This window comes from Lethenteron reissneri, chromosome 26 (assembly GCF_015708825.2).
Source record: "Lethenteron reissneri isolate LAM-NWPU_2019-01 chromosome 26, ASM1570882v1, whole genome shotgun sequence".
NCBI classification, from domain to species: domain Eukaryota; kingdom Metazoa; phylum Chordata; class Hyperoartia; order Petromyzontiformes; family Petromyzontidae; genus Lethenteron; species Lethenteron reissneri.
Genome location: NC_083804.1, coordinates 18,971,421 through 18,992,319, shown reverse-complemented (window position 1 = coordinate 18,992,319; position 20,899 = coordinate 18,971,421). Strand labels below are relative to the sequence as shown.

Genomic DNA, 20,899 nt, shown 5'->3' with positions numbered 1-20,899 from the left:
ATGGCTATTGGATGAGAATGGTTATGTTTGTCCATCTCTTGGTTAATGCGAGCAATTACTCTTTTCTTAGACCCCACCATGCTAGGAGCACCATCAGTTGTCACAGTCTAGTTTAGCCCAGTTCAGCTCCAAAGCCTTCACAGTTTGGCAAACCTTTTCATAGATATCCTCTCCTGTAGTTGTTCCTTTGATGCTTTGCAGTGCAGCAAGCTCTTCTGTGACTTCGAAATAGTCATTCGTCCCACGAATAAAAATTTGAAGTTGTGCAGAATCACGAACGTCATTGCTTTCGTCGAGTGCCAAGGAAAAATAGGAAAGTTTTTTTGTGGAGTTTTGCAAATGCTGATGCAAATTGTCTCCCATTTCTTCAATCCTCCGTGTAATTGTAGGTCCTGAAAGACTCACTGTACTAAATAAATCGGCCTTCTCTGGACACATCTCTTTGGCAACAGAAAGAAGGCATTCTTTAACAAATTCTCTCCACGAATGGTCTGCCAGTGCACGCTATTAGCTTGGCAACTTGAAAACTTGCTCGCAGTGATGAAATATTTAGCTGCTTCTGCTTCACAAAAGTATTTTGCTGAGTTGTTAATGTATTTTTCAGTTCTAATATTTTATCTTTTCTCACTTCTCCGACCAAACAATCATATTTATCTTTATGTTGAGTTTCATAGTGTCGACGTAAATTGTATTCTTTGAACACACACTATATTCTGGCATATCAGACACAGCTCTTTCCTTGTACTGCATGAAAAAGTAATCATAAGTCCACTGTTCTTTGAATATCCTACACTCCGAGTCAATTTTTCTCTTTCTTGACATCATTGTTTCCTAGGGAGTCAAAATTGCTATTAGTAAAATACCAATATATATACAGCGCTACAAAAACAATATACCTGCAATAACTTTGCCCACACAGAGACATACAGACTGCACTGCCCATCAATGCAGTCTGATTGGGGGAACTCCGCTTTTACCCCAGGCTCACACTGGTGCGGGTGCCATTCAAACGTTAATTACACCTGCGGTTTTGTTCACAGATCGCAGTGCGATCTGCGAACTCGCATAGGAATCTGATCGCATGGGGGAGAAGACCCATGCGATCCGATTCCACTGCAGGAAAAAATAAGGCACATGTGCCTTTTTTCTTCCGAATCTAATGCAAGTTCCGCCATACAAGCATATGGCTGAACTCGCACTGCTCAGAGATCGCAACAGTATGAGCCGGGGCTTACACAACATATAACCTCATACAACTGAATAGCAATCAGAATATAAATGCACTTACTGTTATTTAAATTGGGTTTCCTACTCCTCGGCTGTCTGTCACTGACCATCACGGGAAAACAGCAGGCAGCCCCTCCAGAGATCACTCTGTTAGGGAGTCGGGGGGGGGAGGAGTCGGGGGGGGGAGGAGTCGGGGGGGGGAGGAGTCGGGGGGGGGAGGAGTCGGGGGGGGGGAGGAGTCGGGGGGGGAGGAGTCGGGGGGGGGGAGGAGTCGGGGGGGGGAGTCGGGGGGGGGAGGAGTCGGGGGGGGGGAGTCGGGGGGGGGAGGAGTCGGGGGGGGGAGGAGTCGGGGGGGGGAGGAGTCGGGGGGGGGGGAGGAGTCGGGGGGGGGGGGAGGAGTCGGGGGGGGGAGGAGTCGGGGGGGGGGAAGTCGGGGGGGGGAGGAGTCGGGGGGGGGAGGAGTCGGGGGGGAGGAGTCGGGAGGGGGAGGAGTCGGGGGGGGGAGGAGTCGGGGGGGGGAGGAGTCGGGGGGGGGGGAGTCGGGGGGGGGGAGGAGTCGGGGGGGGGAGAAGTCGGGGGGGGGGGGGAGTCGGGGGGGGGGGGGAGTCGGGGGGGGGGGAGTCGGGGGGGGGAGGAGTCGGGGGGGGGGGGAGTCGGGGGGGGGGGGAGTCGGGGGGGGGGGGAGTCGGGGGGGGGGGGAGTCGGGGGGGGGAGGAGTCGGGGGGGGAGGAGTCGGGGGGGGAGGAGTCGGGGGGGGGAGTCGGGGGGGGGAGGAGTCGGGGGGGGGAGGAGTCGGGGGGGGAGGAGTCGGGGGGGGAGGAGTCGGGGGGGGGGAGGAGTGAGTCGGTGTCGTGGTGTCTGCCGGGTGCGCGTGGAGCCGCCACTGCGAGTGGCGACGTCGTGCGAGTGTCATGTCGGACAGCTGCGAGAAGAAGGCGGCGATGGCGGGCGCCGTGAAGGCGCAGGGCGAGGTGGTGCGCAGGCTCAAGGCGGAGAAGGCGAGCGCCCACACGGTGCGCCTCTCCTGCACGCCGCGCCGCGGTTTCGTTTCCCGGCCTTGTTCCGAGTGAACGCGGCGGTGCCCATTGGCTGGGGCTCGATCACGTGACGTAACGCGCGCCTCGCGATTGGCTCGGGCCCAAGGGCTCCGGGAAAGTGCGGCGCGGCCGAGTAACAGACTAACAGACCGCGTGTGTGACAGTTAGTCCGTGTGTGTGTGTGTGTGTGTTAGTGTGTGTGTGTTAGTGTGTGTGTGACAGTTAGTCCGTGTGTGTGACAGTCCGTGTGTGTGTGTGTTAGTGTGCGTGTGTGACAGTCCGTGTGTGTGTGTGACAGTCTGCGTGTGTGACAGTCCGTGTGTGTGTGTTAGTGTGTGTGTGACAGTCTGCGTGTGTGACAGTTAGTCCGTGTGTGTGTGTGTTAGTGTGTGTGTGACAGTCTGCGTGTGTGACAGTGCGTGTGTGTGTGTGTGTTAGTGTGTGTGTGACAGTTAGTCCGTGTGTGTGTGTGTTAGTGTGTGTGTGACAGTCTGCGTGTGTGACAGTTAGTCCGTGTGTGTGTGTTAGTGTGTGTGTGACAGTCTGCGTGTGTGACAGTCCGTGTGTGTGTGTGTTAGTATGTGTGTGACAGTCTGCGTGTGTGACAGTTAGTCCGTGTGTGTGTTAGTGTGTGTGTGACAGTCTGCGTGTGTGACAGTTAGTCCGTGTGTGTGTGTGTTAGTGTGTGTGTGACAGTCTGCGTGTGTGACAGTTAGTCCGTGTGTGTGTGTGTTAGTGTGTGTGTGACAGTCTGCGTGTGTGACAGTCCGTGTGTGTGTGTGTTAGTGTGTGTGTGACAGTCTGCGTGTGTGACAGTTAGTCCGTGTGTGTGTGTTAGTGTGTGTGTGACAGTCTGCGTGTGTGACAGTCCGTGTGTGTGTGTTAGTGTGTGTGTGTGACAGTTAGTCCGTGTGTGTGTGTGACAGTTAGTCCGTGTGTGTGTGTGTTAGTGTGTGTGTGACAGTCTGCGTGTGTGACAGTTAGTCCGTGTGTGTGTGTGTTAGTGTGTGTGTGACAGTCTGCGTGTGTGACAGTCCGTGTGTGTGTGTGTTAGTGTGTGTGTGACAGTCTGCGTGTGTGACAGTTAGTCCGTGTGTGTGTGTTAGTGTGTGTGTGACAGTCTGCGTGTGTGACAGTTAGTCCGTGTGTGTGTGTGTTAGTGTGTGTGTGACAGTCTGCGTGTGTGACAGTTAGTCCGTGTGTGTGTGTGTTAGTGTGTGTGTGACAGTCTGCGTGTGTGACAGTCCGTGTGTGTGTGTGTTAGTGTGTGTGTGATAGTCTGCGTGTGTGACAGTTAGTCCGTGTGTGTGTGTGTTAGTGTGTGTGTGACAGTCTGCGTGTGTGACAGTCCGAGTGTGTGTGTTAGTGTGTGTGTGTGACAGTTAGTCCGTGTGTGTGTGTGACAGACTGTGTGTGTGACAGTCTGCGTGTGTGACTGTTAGTCCATGTGTGTGTGTTAGACCATGTGTGTGTGTGTGTGACAGTCTGTGTGTGTGACAGTCTGTGTGTGTTAATCCATGTGTGTGTGTGACAGTCTGTGTGTGTTAGTCCATGTATGTGTGTTAGTGTGTGTGACAGACTGTGCGTGTGTGACTGTTAGTCCATGTGTGTGTGTGTGTTAGACCATGTGTGTGTGTGACAGTGTGTGTGTTAGTCCATGTCTGTGTGTGACAGTCTGTGTGTGACAGACTGTGTGTGTTAGTCCATGTGTGTGTGTTAGTCCATGTGTGTGTGTTAGTGTGTGTGACAGACTGTGCGTGTGACTGTGTGTTAGACCGTGTGTGTGACAGACTATGTTACAGTCTGTGTGTGTGTTAGTCCGTGTGTGACAGTCTGTGTGTGTGACAGTGTGTGTGTGACAGACTGTATGTGACAGTCTATGTAATGTTACAGTCTGTGTGTGTGTGTGACAGTCTGCGTGTGTGACTGTGTGTGTCACAGTCCGCGTGTGTGACAGTCTGTGTGTGACAGACTGTATGTTACAGTCTGTGTGTATGTGTTAGTCCGTGTGTGTGACAGTCTATGTAATGTTACAGTCTGTGTGTGTGTTACAAGTCTGAGTGTTGCAGTATCTTTTGGTGTTGTTACAGTCTTACAGTTCCAGCCTTTTGAGTGCGTTACAGTCTTCAAGTATGTTAGTGGCGTCTGTGTTCGGCTTTGATGGCGTTACAGTTTGTGTTACCTCCCTAGGTCGAATCAACCTTTACATGAGTCCCCGGTACCTGTGTGTAAGAGTTACGAGTCATTGTTGTTAACGAAACAGGTCACTTGCAAATGAGACTAATCCTGGTGTCTTGGTTGTTCAACCGGTTAAATGAATTAAGTTTGAGCGTGTTGCAGTCCGCGTGTGTGTTTAAAGAGTTTCGAGTTCATTATTTGTGTCATCTGGTGAGAACTCGGGGCAGTCTTATTGTCAAGGAGTGACATGAGTGATGTTTGGATGGGGGAGTGCGTGACTGTCGTGTGTTTAGATGTTGTGTGTTGTCGCCGGTTGAATCGTGCGTGGACCACCCGATACCTGTGCGCGTCCTGTTTAACGTGTGTTCAATGTTATTTCTTTCAATCTCAAAAGTGTTAACACAACAGGCGAGATTCCGTAGATGCACACGGGACGAGGACGCACCGTTTCATGGCCACGTTTCACTTCTGCAGAGAAGACTTGGCGGAATCGATTTCCTCGTACCGTGACTCGAGCTTTGGTGTAATCGATAGCTTCCGATTCCTATTGCATCTCTCTGTAGATTGACATTGCTGCAAAGTGCACGTGTCTCTTTGTGTTTTTGTGCATCAAGATATGTCACGGAGGAAAACGCCTCGAGATGGGAAGCGCCAAGAAGGTGTTAGCGTGGACATTATTTGAATCGCACCATTGTGGGATATCTACCGATTTGAATACTACACGCCGCAAAGACTCCACATCACGATGGGAATCGTTATAGATTTTAAATATAACACCGTCACAGAGTCGATATTTTCAAATTGCTGTCAGCTTTGCAGACTCGCGCCGTAATATATTCTTCGGGTTCATATCGTTGCCGATGGTTTCACACATCGTAGATTCAGCATTGATACCATTACAGTCTTTCTCTTTGGGCTGGCAAATGTAGACCAACTATACATTCATTTGGAAGTCATGTAGCCATTACCAGTGTCCATTCTGCATCATTGACACATTTCAATTCTGGAATTGAACCATTACAGTCATTCATGTAGCCATTACCAGTGTCCATTCTGCATCATTGACAAATTTCGATTCTGGAATTGAACCATTACAGTCATTCATGTAGCCATTACCAGTGTCCACTCTGCATCATTGACAAATTTCGATTATGGAATTGAACCATTACAGTCATTCATGTAGCCATTACCAGTGTCCATTCTGCATCATTGATAAATTTAGATTATGGAATGGAACCATTACAGTCATTCATGTAGCCATTACCAGTGTCCATTCTGCATCATTGACAAATTTCGATTATGGAATTGAACCATTACAGTCATTCATGTAGCCATTACCAGTGTCCATTCTGCATCATTGACAAATTTCGATTCTGGAATGGAACCATTACAGTCATTCATGTAGCCATTACCAGTGTCCATTCTGCATCATTGACAAATTTGGATTATGGAATTGAACCATTACAGTCATTCATGTGGCCATTACCATTGTCCATTCTGCATCATTGACAAATTTCGATTCTGGAATTGAACCGTGATTCCAAATTTTCACCATGGAATCGTGGATGGCTCTGTAATCTGCATTGCGTCGTGGTGCCGTGGAGCTGAGTTTGTGCTGGGCCCTGCTACAGCCCCCTAGGGCCCAGGCTGCCTCTCCTTGGCAAGAGTTTCCCCAGGGGCCACTCGTGGCTGTTAGTTTCTCTTCCACTCACAAGTCCCCTCCCACCTCAGAGATGATGCAACTGCCAACGTGGGTTGCACGCGCGTTCATGCATGCTTTGTAATTTAAACCCATTGGAGATTCTAATATAGTATGCTGGTATTCATATTGGTAAACTTAAAATGACCAAGTTGAAAATGTAAACCTATCTTCAATAAAAACGTCTCAATGGTTTTTTTCTCCAAGCTGATTTGGTTTGCATCCTATCACCTTGACCGTGTGTTTATTTCACTGCTGCTCAAACTGTTGCCGTTACAATGGTAGCTGTCACCAGGCAAGCCCTTAAAACTAACTAGTGGTATTTCTGTTATTGTTGTTTTACAGATTTCAGAAGAAGTTAAAAAACTTCTCTCCCTGAAGGAGCAGCTGGGCCTGGATGAAGGAAAGCACACATTTGTGCTCAAAACCCCAAAGGTGCGAAGGGAGGATTGATTTCGCTACAATTGTTTACGTTTAATTTGGCTGATTGCTGTAATAATTCCGTTCGTAAATCCCAAGGTAAGTGATAAGGAAGGCTCTGACAGGTGACTTGGTGACTTGGTAATATTTTGTAAAGTTGATGGCTGTGGTGTGGGGGGAAATTATAATTCACAGATCACGGTATAACATACAGCAGTGCCGAAACAAATTATTTTTTTCAAAGTAATACATGTAAAAAAATATTACAATAACCATTTAAACGTTTAAAAAAAGCCAAGTTGCTCATACATTTTTTGGGGCATTTATAATCAAATCGTATAGAAATTATTTGAAAAATAATTTAAAAAAACGGGGTGACTGGCTTGCATTGGGACAACACTGTGTTCCCTACCCTGCCATGACCTCTGCGGCACTGGCACCACCCCGACATTTGTGAAAGGAAATAAAGGAAGAGTGAATAATATGAGTTTCTATAGCCATTTCCATGATTTCACTGACTTTATTCAAAATCACTATTTCCGTGACCTCCGTGCGTCAATTGTAGCCTGAGTGATGAAGAATAGTTGTGTGGAGCAGGCACGTGCACTTCATGAGCAGGTAGAGAATGGGAGTACCGTGCTGCAGACTATTAATCTAGACTCTAGAGTCTACAGGCAATAGGGTGGTTCATTATTATTAATATAACATGATTACATCCCACAAAAAACATTTTTGGTAGGGTCAGTGCCTATGCTGAAATCATTTATGAAACCATCTGCACATGCGCTCTTATCAAATTACCATTAATGGCATTGGGCAAACATTACAATGCAGGAAACCTAAAAATATTGATATATTTTCGTGTATATAAAGGAAATTAAGTGCTCTGATGTATGAATATGGCAAACCTCTCAAGTCTCACATGTTTACCATGCTTATCACACTCTTTTTTGTTATTGCGTACATAATAATTTACTTCCCTCCAGTATAGTAATAGGTTTTTACCTTTTTATCTGCCACCAAAACTGACGCCTTTATACAAGGGATCAAGCAGTCTCTCCTCTAGTTTCACACCACCTCTATCTGGTCATTTTCACTCCACCCTCTGGCCAAGCCGATGCATCGCATGTGTCCAAACTTGAGAGGTCTGTTATATTCTTCGGTTCTTTCGTTAAGTCACATAAATGGAAAATAATACAATAATAAAAAATTGATAAAAACCAAAAACTCACGACGTTTCGATCACAACACAAGCGGTCGTCATCAGGTCTGTTATAGACACTCATCTCCATTTTCGGGCACGTTTGTCTGTGTGTGTGTTGGCCTACTGTAGGGAACGCGGGACTATGGTCCCCGCCAAATGGCCATCCGTGAAGCAGCCTTCAAGGTCATCGTGGACGCCTTCAAACGCCATGGGGCTGAGACCATCGACACACCCGTCTTTGAGCTCAAGGTAATGGGCGTGTACGTGCATCACTGATCCATCGCCAGTCCATGGGATTAAAAATGTTGCTTCTAGTGAGTCACAGAGAGCCCCACAAACTTCCACCTGATCACTAGGCCAAGGGAACATGAGCTGAGATCTCTCACACCACCTCAGGACAGGAATGAGCCGCTTCTGCTGTGGCACCATCAGGTGTGCAGACTTCACCTGGGGACTCGGTGATGACGGTCTACTCTGTTGCTGTTGGGAGGATGAGAATGTCGCCGCATGCTGGGCAGATGCCCCGTCAATGCTGCGCTCCCTGGGGGGCTTGCAGCAGCCATAACGAGGCAAGCCCTACTGCTATTGTCCCATTTACTACTAACAGCGACTTTTCCTTTAGCTTAATGTTTGTTTTGCTATTAATGTTGATTGGCTTATAATACAATTATAATCCATTCAAGAGCCACTCTATAAATAACACACCGGCCTATGCTTTGAATTTCACCAGCTAAGCTTTACCACCCCACCCATATTCCTTGGTTTGAGTCGTAGCCGATCCGTGAATGTGCCTACAATCCCTTCTGCCACAACAAATGGAGCTGCCTGGTGACCTGTTCGTGAGCCTTCACCACTCCACGTGGTTTTTCAGTGCATCAATCCTGGCACTGGTACCATCGTGAAATGACCAATATTAAAGGGAAAGTAATAGTCATGTAAGCATTTATTCGTTGATTAATATGCATTCCTACACTCACAATTCACGTGCCAAATTGTGAGTGTAAGAATCCATATTAATCGCACATTAGCATTGTTGAATTACAATTTAAAAGTGATCATGCAAATACAATACCAAGGTTATATTTATCAAATAAAGCTGTACAAATGAGGCAGATCGTGAAAAAAATACAACAGACGATCAAACCAATACAAAAAATAATTGATTTGTAATCAATTTGGGAAACACCAGATAGTGACAAATCATTGAATCTTGTTACATGTTTAGAGATTAAGTTGTGTATATGTGTGTGCTGTGTGTGTAGGAGACCCTTACGGGAAAGTATGGAGAAGACTCGAAGTTGATTTATGATCTCAAGGATCAGGGAGGAGAACTACTTTCTCTGCGATATGACCTCACTGTATCCTTACACCACATTCAAATATATGTCTGTTCACTCATTACAAATGCCAGACGTTAATCGACCGCTGAGTTCTTGTCCTCTGTCGAGGTATTTGAAGCCTTGTTCTTTATTTAGATGTTTGAACTATTATCCCTTAACAAGGTGTCTACAAGGTCCCGTTTGCCCGTTACCTGGCCATGAACAAGGTGACGAACATCAAGCGCTACCATGTGGGCAAGGTGTATCGCCGTGACAACCCGGCCATGACGCGTGGACGCTACCGCGAGTTCTACCAGTGTGTGAGTGCATTGTGCGAGTCCAGCGCGTCGATGTGTCTTGGTGTGTGAGATCAACTCTTCTTTGAAATGAACCGGTCCATTGTATATATTATGGTGAGACTTTGGCCACACCACCCACTTATGCGTGATTCACATTCTGTATTTGTCATTGGATGTGTTTGTTCTCATGTAAGTGCTGTGTGGGTAAGATGGCCGCCTTCCAGCTATGCGGGTTTTGTGAACATATGACTACATGTGCACTCGTGTTCTTGTGTGTAAACAATATCCACGAATGTGTCTGCATCTGTTGTAGGATTTTGATATTGCTGGACAATACGACCCTATGATTCCGGATGCCGAATGCCTGAAGATCGTCCATGAAATCCTGACAGAGCTCAATATTGGTGACTTCATTATCAAGGTAGGAACATTTGCTTTTTCAACGGCCCCCTTCACTAACACAGCCCCATCTATATTCATCTATTTCTCATCTATTGATGTAACACCTGTCTGGTACGACAGCACCTACATCTTAACAATGCCCCTATTTCTTAAAGGAAGATGGAATTGAAAAAAATGATTGGATTATAGCTATAAGTAATTTATTCGAGCTATGTAGCACACATCTCAATGTGTGCACGTATAATGTGAGTATGAAGTTATGAGTCCGTTATTACCTGCTCTGGCACATCAATTGGAAAGATGAACAGTGACCAGCAAAAATTGAAACAAAAGCTGAAAAATGTGTAAAGAATCATGGAGTGGTGCATGCTTGAACACATGGATCATGTACCAAATGCAAATTAGAGACATTGATTGTAAAGAAAAGCGAGTTAGGCTCGGGGTCTCACCTATAAGACATGATGGCCCATGGCTGAGACTGACGATAAGTCCCTACATTTTGTCAAGAAGTTATGTGTTGAGATGTTTAGGCAATTATGTTAATGAGTGTGTAGCTTAGAGAAAACCCACATATAGGAAGGGAAAACACTTGTGCTGCCATCTCCTGGCCACTTTGCAGCCCAAAGTACTAACCAAACTCAACTCTGTTGCGCGTCTTGAGACCATAAACATAAAACGTATCAAAGCGCCATCCCCAAGCTTACAACACCACCCTGTATCGAAAGAGAGCTTCTGTCTCATGCGTTGGTATTTGCGTCATTGTGTTGCGGTTGTGTTGCAGGTGAATGACCGGCGCATCCTGGACGGGATGTTCGAAGCGTGCGGCGTGCCCTCTGAGAAGTTCCGCACCATCTGCTCGTCCGTCGACAAGCTGGACAAGGTGCTGATGCAGCCGGGCTAGACGCGGGCGTGCAGTTAACATGCATGTCCTTCGCGTGTCAGTCACATGTGTGTGTGTTAGGTTCAATATTCGTTCATGTGTCATTAACGTGATTCACTTAACATGTACATTTATTTTTTTATTCTTCAACTTACCGGTGAGATAAAAATAAAAGAATTGGAGTGGTAAATGCTTATAGATGTGACCACCCAAATCGTTTGGCTGTATGGGGTGGATTAGGGTTTCGATCATATACATTTGGCCAGATCATTCCATGGAACCCAAGATTCAATGATAAATGTGATTCACAATGGTGTATCTACCGCATTAGCTTGAGTGAAATGTGTTATTAGTGTTTGTATATATGCTGAACTTCTTTTGCCCCATACGCAGCCAACCGTGCTAAACGGAAGTTTGTGTGTGCTCCAGGGGTAGTGAATCATTAGCATTTTATTAATGTGTGTTGTTAGTCTGAGGTTAACCTATGAATTGCATCTGGTGCAGTGTCACCTAAAATTGACTGTTGAGGATGGCAATAGGAAACGGTATAACATATTCTTACTTATTTATGACTCAAGTAATTGAAAGTGGAAACCAGTAACGTTTAGAACATCCTTCATCTTCAGTGTAAAGTTGTTGTGTCCAGCTGAAGTGTTAAGATAGATTAGCAGGGAGACTTGTAGTGACCCTATGGTATGGTGTTTAATGCTACATTTATTTAGTAAGGGACATGGGTGAGGTGAAAGGAACACATGAGAAGAATGGAGAGTTTTGGAAGCGAGTTGCATCAAAGGGAGAAAACCATTGGGAGGAAAGAAATAGTCATGAAGGATTAGAAGAAGGGCAGTCCTAATTGTAACGATTCAGAGAAGGTGACACATGCATATGAAGCTAATTGTCAGACGCTAAGGCTTGCTGAAGAAAACTCCAGAAAGATAGAGGGGAATAGGCCAAAACGTTGAAAAAAGGGCAGGCACTGCTCGACCATGTACAATAAGGAAATCTGTGTTGAAATGAACAAAGAAGTGTATGATTGGAGAGAATAGAGGGAATTTTGAACCGAATATATTTGAACATAAAATTACCAATTCAGATGTACAGTTAAATGCGTATAGTGTACGTAGGAATTTATTGTAATGGATGAATCGGTGCGTTAAATTTGGATTTAAAGCTTTCGTGACTGCAGGGATTCATCTTCTTGGTTCTTTCGGTAAAGTCACGTAGAAGGGAAATAATAAAATAATAAAAATAAAACAATAAAATACAATTCTCACGACGTTTCGGCCACAACACAAGCAGCCGTCCTCAGGTGAAGACAGAGCTGTCTTTCAGACAGCTTGTGTTGTGGCCAAAACGTCGTGAGAATTTTATTTCATTATATTATATTTTTTATTATTTCCCTTCTACGTGACTTTACCGAAAAAACCAAGAAGATGAATCGGTGCGTTGTTAGATGTGCGGTTCCGTACGTGATTAACACGCGATTCCGTCGCCTGACAGACCCCGTGGAGTGAGGTGCGAGCCGAGATGGTCGGGGAGAAGGGGCTCGACCCAGAGGTGGCCGATCGCATTGGGCAGTACGTCCAGAAGCACGGTAATGCCGCCACCACCACCACAACGACGACCACTTTAACCAACACAACCACCACGATAATCACCACGATCACCATGTCTACAACTATCAAACATCACCCGTATAGCCTTAGCAGACTCTAGGAGCTAGTGCTATTAGCGAGCACCTATGAAGGCCAGCACAGTACACAAGGCAGTGGGTGGTCAGCACCAAGCCTGGCCCCCTTTGTCTCCCCAGGCATTCATTTGAGGCTGAGTCGACCTAGGGGAGGCCCAGAACCAGTTCAGATAATCGTCACTGGTGTTGGCCATGAGCAGGAATAGAACCGAGGCCGCCACCTACCACCATCATCACAACTACCCCCATCACCTCGGACAGCACTGCGAACATCACCATTGCTACCATCACAGTTATTAACACCCCCACCGTCACCACCATTGACACTGTGATCACAATCACTAATTCCATTAAAAGAAATATATCAGCAACACCATGGCCGTCACCTCCACCATCAGTGTCACCACCGACATCACTATTACATTCATCAACACCATCGATGCCACCACTACCGGCACCACTTCCACCACCACCACCACGGTGGTCAGCGTTATCACACCAGCACGGGCATGCGTACACGCGCTGTATGTGTATGGGGGGGGGGTTGCAGGTGGCCAGGCCATGGTGGAGGAGCTGCTGCAGGACTCCGTGTTGGGCCCAAATGCCGCCTGCAAGGCCGGCTTGACTGACATGCGCCTGCTGCTGGGCTTCCTGCAGATCATGGGCATCACGCAGCAGGTGGGGAGCCTGACGCTCGCTCACGATTATTGCTACCGACACGATAATCACTATCAACTGGGATGACAGCCGAGACACACGCAACTGATACGACACTCAATCAACTCTCACGACGCTTTTTCGACACTCACGATTTATGTTTCTCACTATTGACACAACACTATCAGCTCTTATGAACCTCACAACTCTCAAGTTACTCACTACCCACAATCGCATGTCACGAACCGTTGCCTGACCCCTCTCCCCCTGTTGTACCCTCTCCCCGGTCCCCTATGCGGTGCCGCAGGTACGATTTGACCTGAGCCTTGCGCGAGGACTCGACTATTACACGGGCGTGATCTACGAGGCCGTGCTGCTGAGCGCTGGCGACCCCCAGACCGGGGAGGAAGGGGGCGAGGGGGGTGTGGGCAGTGTGGCCGGGGGGGGGCGCTACGACGGCCTGGTGGGGATGTTTGACCCCCGGGGGCGGCGTGTGCCCTGCGTGGGCGTCTCCCTCGGCATCGAGCGCATCTTCTCCATCCTCGAGGTGCCGCCTCCACAATCCTGGCGCTGTCACTCTGCACGTTCGCACCGTCACTCGCTGCTCTTGTTTGCATTGGGAGAAAACGGAAGAGAAGCTTCTGAACTTCATGTTAAGTGTTTGCCGATAGTGCAGGGAATTCCATAACATAAAAGTCGGGAATCGCTTCTTAAAGGAAAGTATTGTCATCACCAGTCGGTATGTGTAATGATTCCTTTTCTTTGCAATTCTATAAATTGTCATGATTCGGTTTAAGAACTGATGATTTTTGTTCATGCTATAACCTAAATATAGCATCATATAATTTGCAATAGTTAATCAATTATTCTTACATGCACAAATTGAAGCACGGCTCTTGAACTTAATGCTCTATAAATGTGCTATGCTGTATTCCCTGCTGGCCTTAATGGATGCTCCCTCGCAGCACTTTCCACGGCTACGTTGGGGGATCTTTGTCTCCATTTATCCATTTATACTCGTGTATGTGCGTTGTGTTAAGTATATATTTGTATGTTTATATAGATAACGTGTGTGCGTACTTTTACAGGCGAAGCAAACGGATGTGCGCACGACCGAGACGCAGGTGCTGGTCGCGTCGGCACAGAAAGATTTGCTGGAGGAACGGCTCAAGCTCATCACGGAGCTGTGGGGTGCTGGCATCAAGGTGTGCACGAACGCACATGCGTACACAAGCACGTGCGCGCACACACATAATATTAACAAAATTATTATCTAACGGTCAGTTTTATATCGCGTCATTCATGCAAATTTCTTTTCACAACCACACACGAACTGAAAGCCAGCACCAAAACATTCCTTCTGCAGTTCTCTACATGTTCATATATTTTTAGCCATTTAGTGAGTGTCTATACATGTGGGAGGAAGCCAGAGCTCTCGGAGAAACCATGTATATGAGGGGCAACACTCATCCAGAAGAGACAGATGGCAAGCCCGGGTATAGCACCTCGATTCCCAGGGGAAGGGAGTTTTGCAACATTTGTCATTTGTCTGATCCACCAACCCTCGCCACTTCAGTGCTGGATTACAGGCATGCACCACCCCCCGACACATGCATGCACACACACATGCATGCGCACACACATGCATGCGCACACACACATGCATGCGCACACACATGCATGCACACACACATGCATGCGCACACACATGCATGCGCACACACATGCAGTTGCCGAAGGAGGTATGGGTGACTGCTTAGGACCACCCTTGCGCCACCTTTCGACGCGCCCTCAAAACATCTACATAATGTTGTGCACGGGCTGGACACGTGCACATTGTACTATGGCCTGGCAGTGTCCCACAGTATCGACAGGGGGGGTGTATTCCCTGGGTGACTACGAGGCTGTGAAAAGTCTTCTCTGGCCAGCCACCCATTCCGTTCTTGTAACTTCAAGAATGGATGGGGCTCAACCAAACCCTCATTTCACAGATGAATGTGTATACCGACCTTTGACTCCCAACTATTGGAGAATTAAATTTCGATTTAAAGCTTTCGTGACTGCAGGGATTCATCTTCTTGGTTCTTTCGGTAAAGTCACGTAGAAGGGAAATAATAAAATAATAATAATAAAACATAATAATAAAATAAAATAATATAATATAATAATCATATATAATATAATAATTATATTATATTTTTGTATTTTTTTATTATTATATTATAAAAAAATTATATTATTGTATTATTATATTATTATTATATTATTTTATTATGTTTTATTTTTATTATTTTATTACTTCCCTTCTACGTGACTTTACCGAAAGAACCAAGAAGATTATATTGGAGAATTAGTCAAGCACACCAGTCAATGCACAACCAAGCACTGGGTTCACATCGCTGTAATGGTTAGATTAGAATGTATGATTTAATAATAGTATGGTAATGTACAATTACATATTAATTACTTATATATAATAATGTGTCAATTATATGTTATGTTTACAATTTCGATGCTATTTTCTAGACATTTTAATACAACTAAATCTTACATATATACACGCCATATGCTTATAAATTGTGCACACATGTATATGACATACTGCTCATAAACATAACGCGCACACATACATTGCACACACACTCGAACATATGGGACACCTGCCACACACCACCCGAACACACACAAGCACTTAGACTTTCATGCAGACAGGCACACATGGCAAAACTTATCATAAACATGTAGCATCCGCACTTACAGACCCACACAGGACACTCGTACACACACGCATGCATATATCCACAAGCACATGGAGAAAACTCACACTCACGCATTCCCAAGACCCTAATCGGCTTGAATTACATTCATACCTTCCATGATCTCTGCATATATGATGGTGGTGGTGGTGATGATGTACATTTGTCGGTGATCTTTGTGCTGGTGTTGATGCTGATGATGCCCAGGCGGAGATGTCCTACAAGCGGAACCCCAAGCTGCTGTCTCAGCTGCAGGTCTGCGAGGAGATGAAAATCCCCTTCGTCTGCATCGTCGGCCATGCCGAGTTGGAGGCTGGGGTCGTGAAACTCCGCACTGTGCTCACCCGCAATGAGGTGACTTTTTCATTCCTCCTCCTCCTCGCCACTCCGTCCTTTTACAGATTAAACTTAATTCATCGATTAGTCAGTTAAAGCACTTGAGTTACTGTACAGAATGAGGGCTCTTTCTGACCAGACAAAACTGGCTAAACTTTTAAAGTCACATTGATTCATTGTCATTTCTGATGCTGTTATCATAGTTACGTGTATAATTATTAATGCTTATACTATTTTTTGCCTCTATTTTGTGTGTTTAATATAACGTTTGGAAACTTTTTCCCTTTTCAGGATTCCATTCCACGGGACCAACTGATAGAGGAAATTCGAAAACGCACATTGTGTTCACCATCTCCACAATAATCTTCACCACCACCACCATCTCAACTACCGTCACCATCATCACCTCCACTATTAACTTCGCAACCACCATCATTGCCATCACCTTTACCATTACTACCATCTTGCCAAAATGGCCTTCTGTAACGTGCTTGTGGTGGCCATGTAAGATGTTGATGTGTCCTGCCATGTGCAGCGAGGAGGGATGACGAGAAATAAAAAGGCAGCCTAACCCGAAGACCAGCTGCAGCATCCTCTTGCCTGAGAGAGCGGATATGTGTATGCGTATTGTGGGAGTGGTAGTGTCGTGGTTCGCATAATGCACTGCGAACCCGGCGACCTGAGTGACTCGCAGCCAACATCGGTAACGATTATCTGAACTGCTCCTGGGGCCTCCCTTAGGTTGACTCAACCTCAAATGAGTACCTGGTGTGATGTGTAAACATCGCCACTAGGGAGACAAAGGCGGCCAGGTATGGTGCCGGCCACCCACGCCCTCGTGTGCCGTGCCGGCCTTCATAGGTGCTCGCTAACAGCACTTGCCCCAAGTCTTTTAAGGCTGTACAGGGGATCTTTGTGTGTACTGTAGTTGTGTATACTAAAGGGTATGTATGTGTGTGTGAGTGTTGTATGACAGTGTGTATGGTTACATAGGCATGTATGCGTGGCATGTTTAGCATGTTCACTGTTTATGTAAGCAAGTGTATGTTGAGGGTGTGTGTAAAGTGTTGTGTCCAGTAAACGGTGTGAGTGCATAGCCAATTGTATGTAAGCATGGGCAGTCTGCATAAAAATGTGTGCGTGCAGACGAGTGTGTGTGTGTATGTGGAGTCGCGTGTGTGTGCTAAGTATGTGTGCATTTAAAAAGAGAGACTGTGTGGGTGTACTGTGTTTGCCCTGTAGACTAAAGTCAACACCGCCCCATATTTCCACTCCGCTGGCAGAATGTTAAAATTATCAACGTGCACACACGCAGTGTATATACACTTACTCGCATACACGTTACTTTAATCTATTGAATTGATTACATTTACTTAAATTCATAGGCAATTATATGTTTGCATATGTATGCATCCAAACGCAGTTACCCGTATCGGCATATAATGCATTGTGTTGTGCAATGCATTATATGCCGAGGCACAAATCAGACTGTGGTGTTCCAGCGGTTTCTAATATGAACAACTTAAAATATTATCTTCATTAGGCAATTCACGTTGAAAGAATCATGTAAACAAAAACAATTTAAAGAAAAGTATTTACACACTCTTTGTTTTTTTCCCGTAAAGTCACGTAGGTAATACAATAAAATAAATGAAAACAACTAAATTAAATCAGGTGATGAGGGAGGCTTGTGTTGCCTCTGAAACGTGATTTCATTTAGTTTTATTTTATTAATTGGTTTACCTACATGACTTTACCGAAAAAACTAAAGAGTATGAATCTTTGCAGTCACGAAAGCTTCAAATCTAAAAGTATTTCCATTAGAAAAATAATTTCCCATCTCCAGCAGCTTGATGGGGTGGCCCCCCAACGCCTCTAGTGGACTAACCTCGTCTGATCAACACTCAGTGGACCAAGTAACACAGCACGTACAAAACTTTTAACACATGGTTGATTGCGAGCATGTGTACGATCTATATATATACACACAGACTATCTCTCCAGGTATATCTGTGCATGCAAATTAAAATCCTGGTCATGGATCTACTAAATCTGTCAACTCTTTGGGGTCAGTAAAATAAGTTCAACTTTATAGGAGGAAAACATTTATCTAGAAAAGCATCATTGAGCCTCAAGATGTATTTTCAGGATCGTTCTGCATGAGGATGTTTGGCAAGGTCTGTTCGTGAGTGTTTTGCTTATGGGAGGAGTCTGGCATAAATCCCCACGTGTCGACTCAAGAATCAAGTCCGGATCATTTGAGGTGAGGAATTTTAGGAGGCCGTCGAAGAGAACGTTGCAGTAGTCGAGTTGAGACGGGAAAAGTAAGTGCCAGATATTGGAGGCATTATACTAATAGAGATATTAAGTCCTGAAAAGTTCAGATATGTTGAAAGAGAATGGGAGCTCTGAATGAATAATTCCAAGTTTAACACGTAGGCTTTCACGACCAATATAATCCATGAACTTTTTTAGGATAGATCGTATAAACCAATCGGTAATGGACATCCTTTGTAATTTATATGCATAAATTACCCCCACCCCCTTATGGCTTTCACACCTGATTGACTCACAATCACATTTAACCCTCTATTTAAGAACGAAACAGGAGGATTTATCCATATCGCCTGATGATGCTAGTTGTAATTACTGGTGAAACTTCGTACTCGAATTGTAAATATGGGTTTAATCTTCTTCAACACCGGTGTGCTGTGCTTGTAACGAATTGGCATGTTCTGTTGACGTGACAACCCTTACTGATTGACTGTGCCGGGTGGTGGCGAGTTTAACGACGCTTTTATATTTACGTGATCTAACCCAAAAAACCTCTTATGGATAATAATTCCCAAGTTTACACACTGCCAGTGTAATAGAGTTTAGAAGGTGTACATCCCAACTGGAGACTTAGCAGCGAGCAGACTAAGCGTTGATCAAGACTTTATTTTTGGCAACATTTAACCAGAGAAAGAAGAAGAAATCCAAAATGAGACCACGCCAAGGCACGATGTGAATGTGGACTGTTTGGGTTTGTGAACATGTAGGCCTGAGTACCATCAGATTAAAAGTGCGATGACTGACATTACATATGGATATATTTGTTTCGATTTAAAGCTTTCGTGACTGCAGAGATTAATCCTCTTGGTTCTTTCGGTAAAGTCACGTAGAAGGGAAATAATAAAAATAAAATTATTCTCACGACGTTTATATCAATTGGGAGGAGCTATGTGAAGAGCAAAAAGGTTAAGAATGGAATATTGTGTGACCCCATAGCACTGGGGGTTTTGGACATTTCTCGCACCGTAGCAGTTTTAAAGAAATCAGTTTAAAATCTAGATTTTTAAAAAGTGCATAGCATCATTGTATTCCTAATATCAGAAGAGCGGATCAGACGGCTGCAGAAGCGCATCTGAAAGTTTGTGATGCAGTGACCGTCTTTGTTCGATGGCTAGCCAAAAGTCGCGTGGGTGACTGGAGTTCGCATGATGGGTTATGCTCCTTGATGAGATCAGCAAGGTATTGTGGTTCATTTGTGGCAAGCACTTTGTGTGTAATGAGACCGACCTTATTGTGTATTCGTTTGGCAACCGGAAGCTAATGCAGCTCAGCAAGCACTGGACGGACATGGTCGGATCCTGCAGTATCCATCACGACACGTGTCAGAGAATTGTGTACACGCTGCAGCTTGGCAATGCTTTTGCCAGATGCCCAGTAGAGTAGTGAGTAGCAATATTTGAGTCTTATAGATACTATGCTAATGGTTGAATATATAGTAGAGCCCTGATTTGAAAATAGCAGGACCTGACTATATTTTGAACGTGGTGATCAAACAACATTCTGGTCGAGTATGGTCCCGAGGTTCTTTAGATGAGTATAAAACTGAATCCTTGAGTCTGCAACCACCACAGCTGATCCACAGTGTCAACCAGCAGAACTTCCGATTTTTCTCGATTAAGCCGCATTTCGTTTCGTGCAAAGCACACGTGTATCCCCTAACGTGCAATCTTCGAGGTTACCGAGGCTTTCCATATCTAACTTTGACTTCACTGTGCATGGTGTACAATTGTGTATCTTCACCATATTGGTGGAACTTGATGTCATCCAAGGGAACCAGACAGGAAGTGTGCTGGAAATGCTCAAAGAAGATGGTGTGGCTGATGGTGTTGGAAGCAATGGAGAAGTCTTGGAGCAAGATGATCCAGGGTCTAAAGAGAGGATCAATTATTACACGTACACGAGTAGTGTGGGTGGAGTGGCCTTGGCAGACAGCAGTGTACGAAGTTGTAAAGACTGAAGGGAGATGTGCTTTGAGAGTTGGGAGACAACCCTTTCTATGACTTCCTCTAAGAAAGAGAATTTTGAGATAGTGGAATTTTGCAAAGTTGTTTCGGTTCAGGGTTGGTTTTTCAAGGTGGCAAATGACAGCAGCAGTTTTGAGAGCAAAGGAGACAATGCCAGATGAGAGAGAGTTATTGCGTAAGCTGGTAAATTAGAGCACCAGGGTGGATTGGCAGTGATGGATGAGTTTGGTGACCATAGAATTGAAGATGTCATTTGATGTCATTTATAGTTACAGGCTGGGAAATGTCAAGGGTAGGTGATGAATAGCTAGGACATGCAACAGCAGAAGCAGTCAGATACCAGAATATTTTTCGTAATTTCCTAGACCGTTTGACAGGTAGAGGAGGCGAGTTTGCACTTGGCAATGGATGGGGTAATGGAGAAAGACAAGTTCTGAAAATTCTGGGGCAATGTATGATTGATTACCAAATGGTTTCCTGCACCATATGCGGTCAGT

At 45.4% G+C, this 20,899-nt stretch overlaps 1 protein-coding gene across 1 annotated transcript; it reads left to right on the top strand.

Moving 5' to 3' along the window:
- The first annotated feature begins 2,039 nt into the window (after positions 1–2,039).
- Positions 2,040–16,681, top strand: HARS1 (histidyl-tRNA synthetase 1). Its single transcript, XM_061560400.1, has 13 exons — positions 2,040–2,240; positions 6,487–6,576; positions 7,895–8,014; positions 9,028–9,123; positions 9,279–9,404; positions 9,697–9,804; positions 10,567–10,665; positions 12,166–12,259; positions 12,906–13,033; positions 13,320–13,559; positions 14,101–14,217; positions 15,976–16,122; positions 16,396–16,681. The coding sequence occupies exons 1-13, from the start codon at positions 2,139–2,141 to the stop codon at positions 16,465–16,467; spliced, it is 1,539 nt and encodes a 512-aa protein (XP_061416384.1). The 5' UTR covers positions 2,040–2,138; the 3' UTR covers positions 16,468–16,681.
- Positions 16,682–20,899: the final 4,218 nt, after the last annotated feature.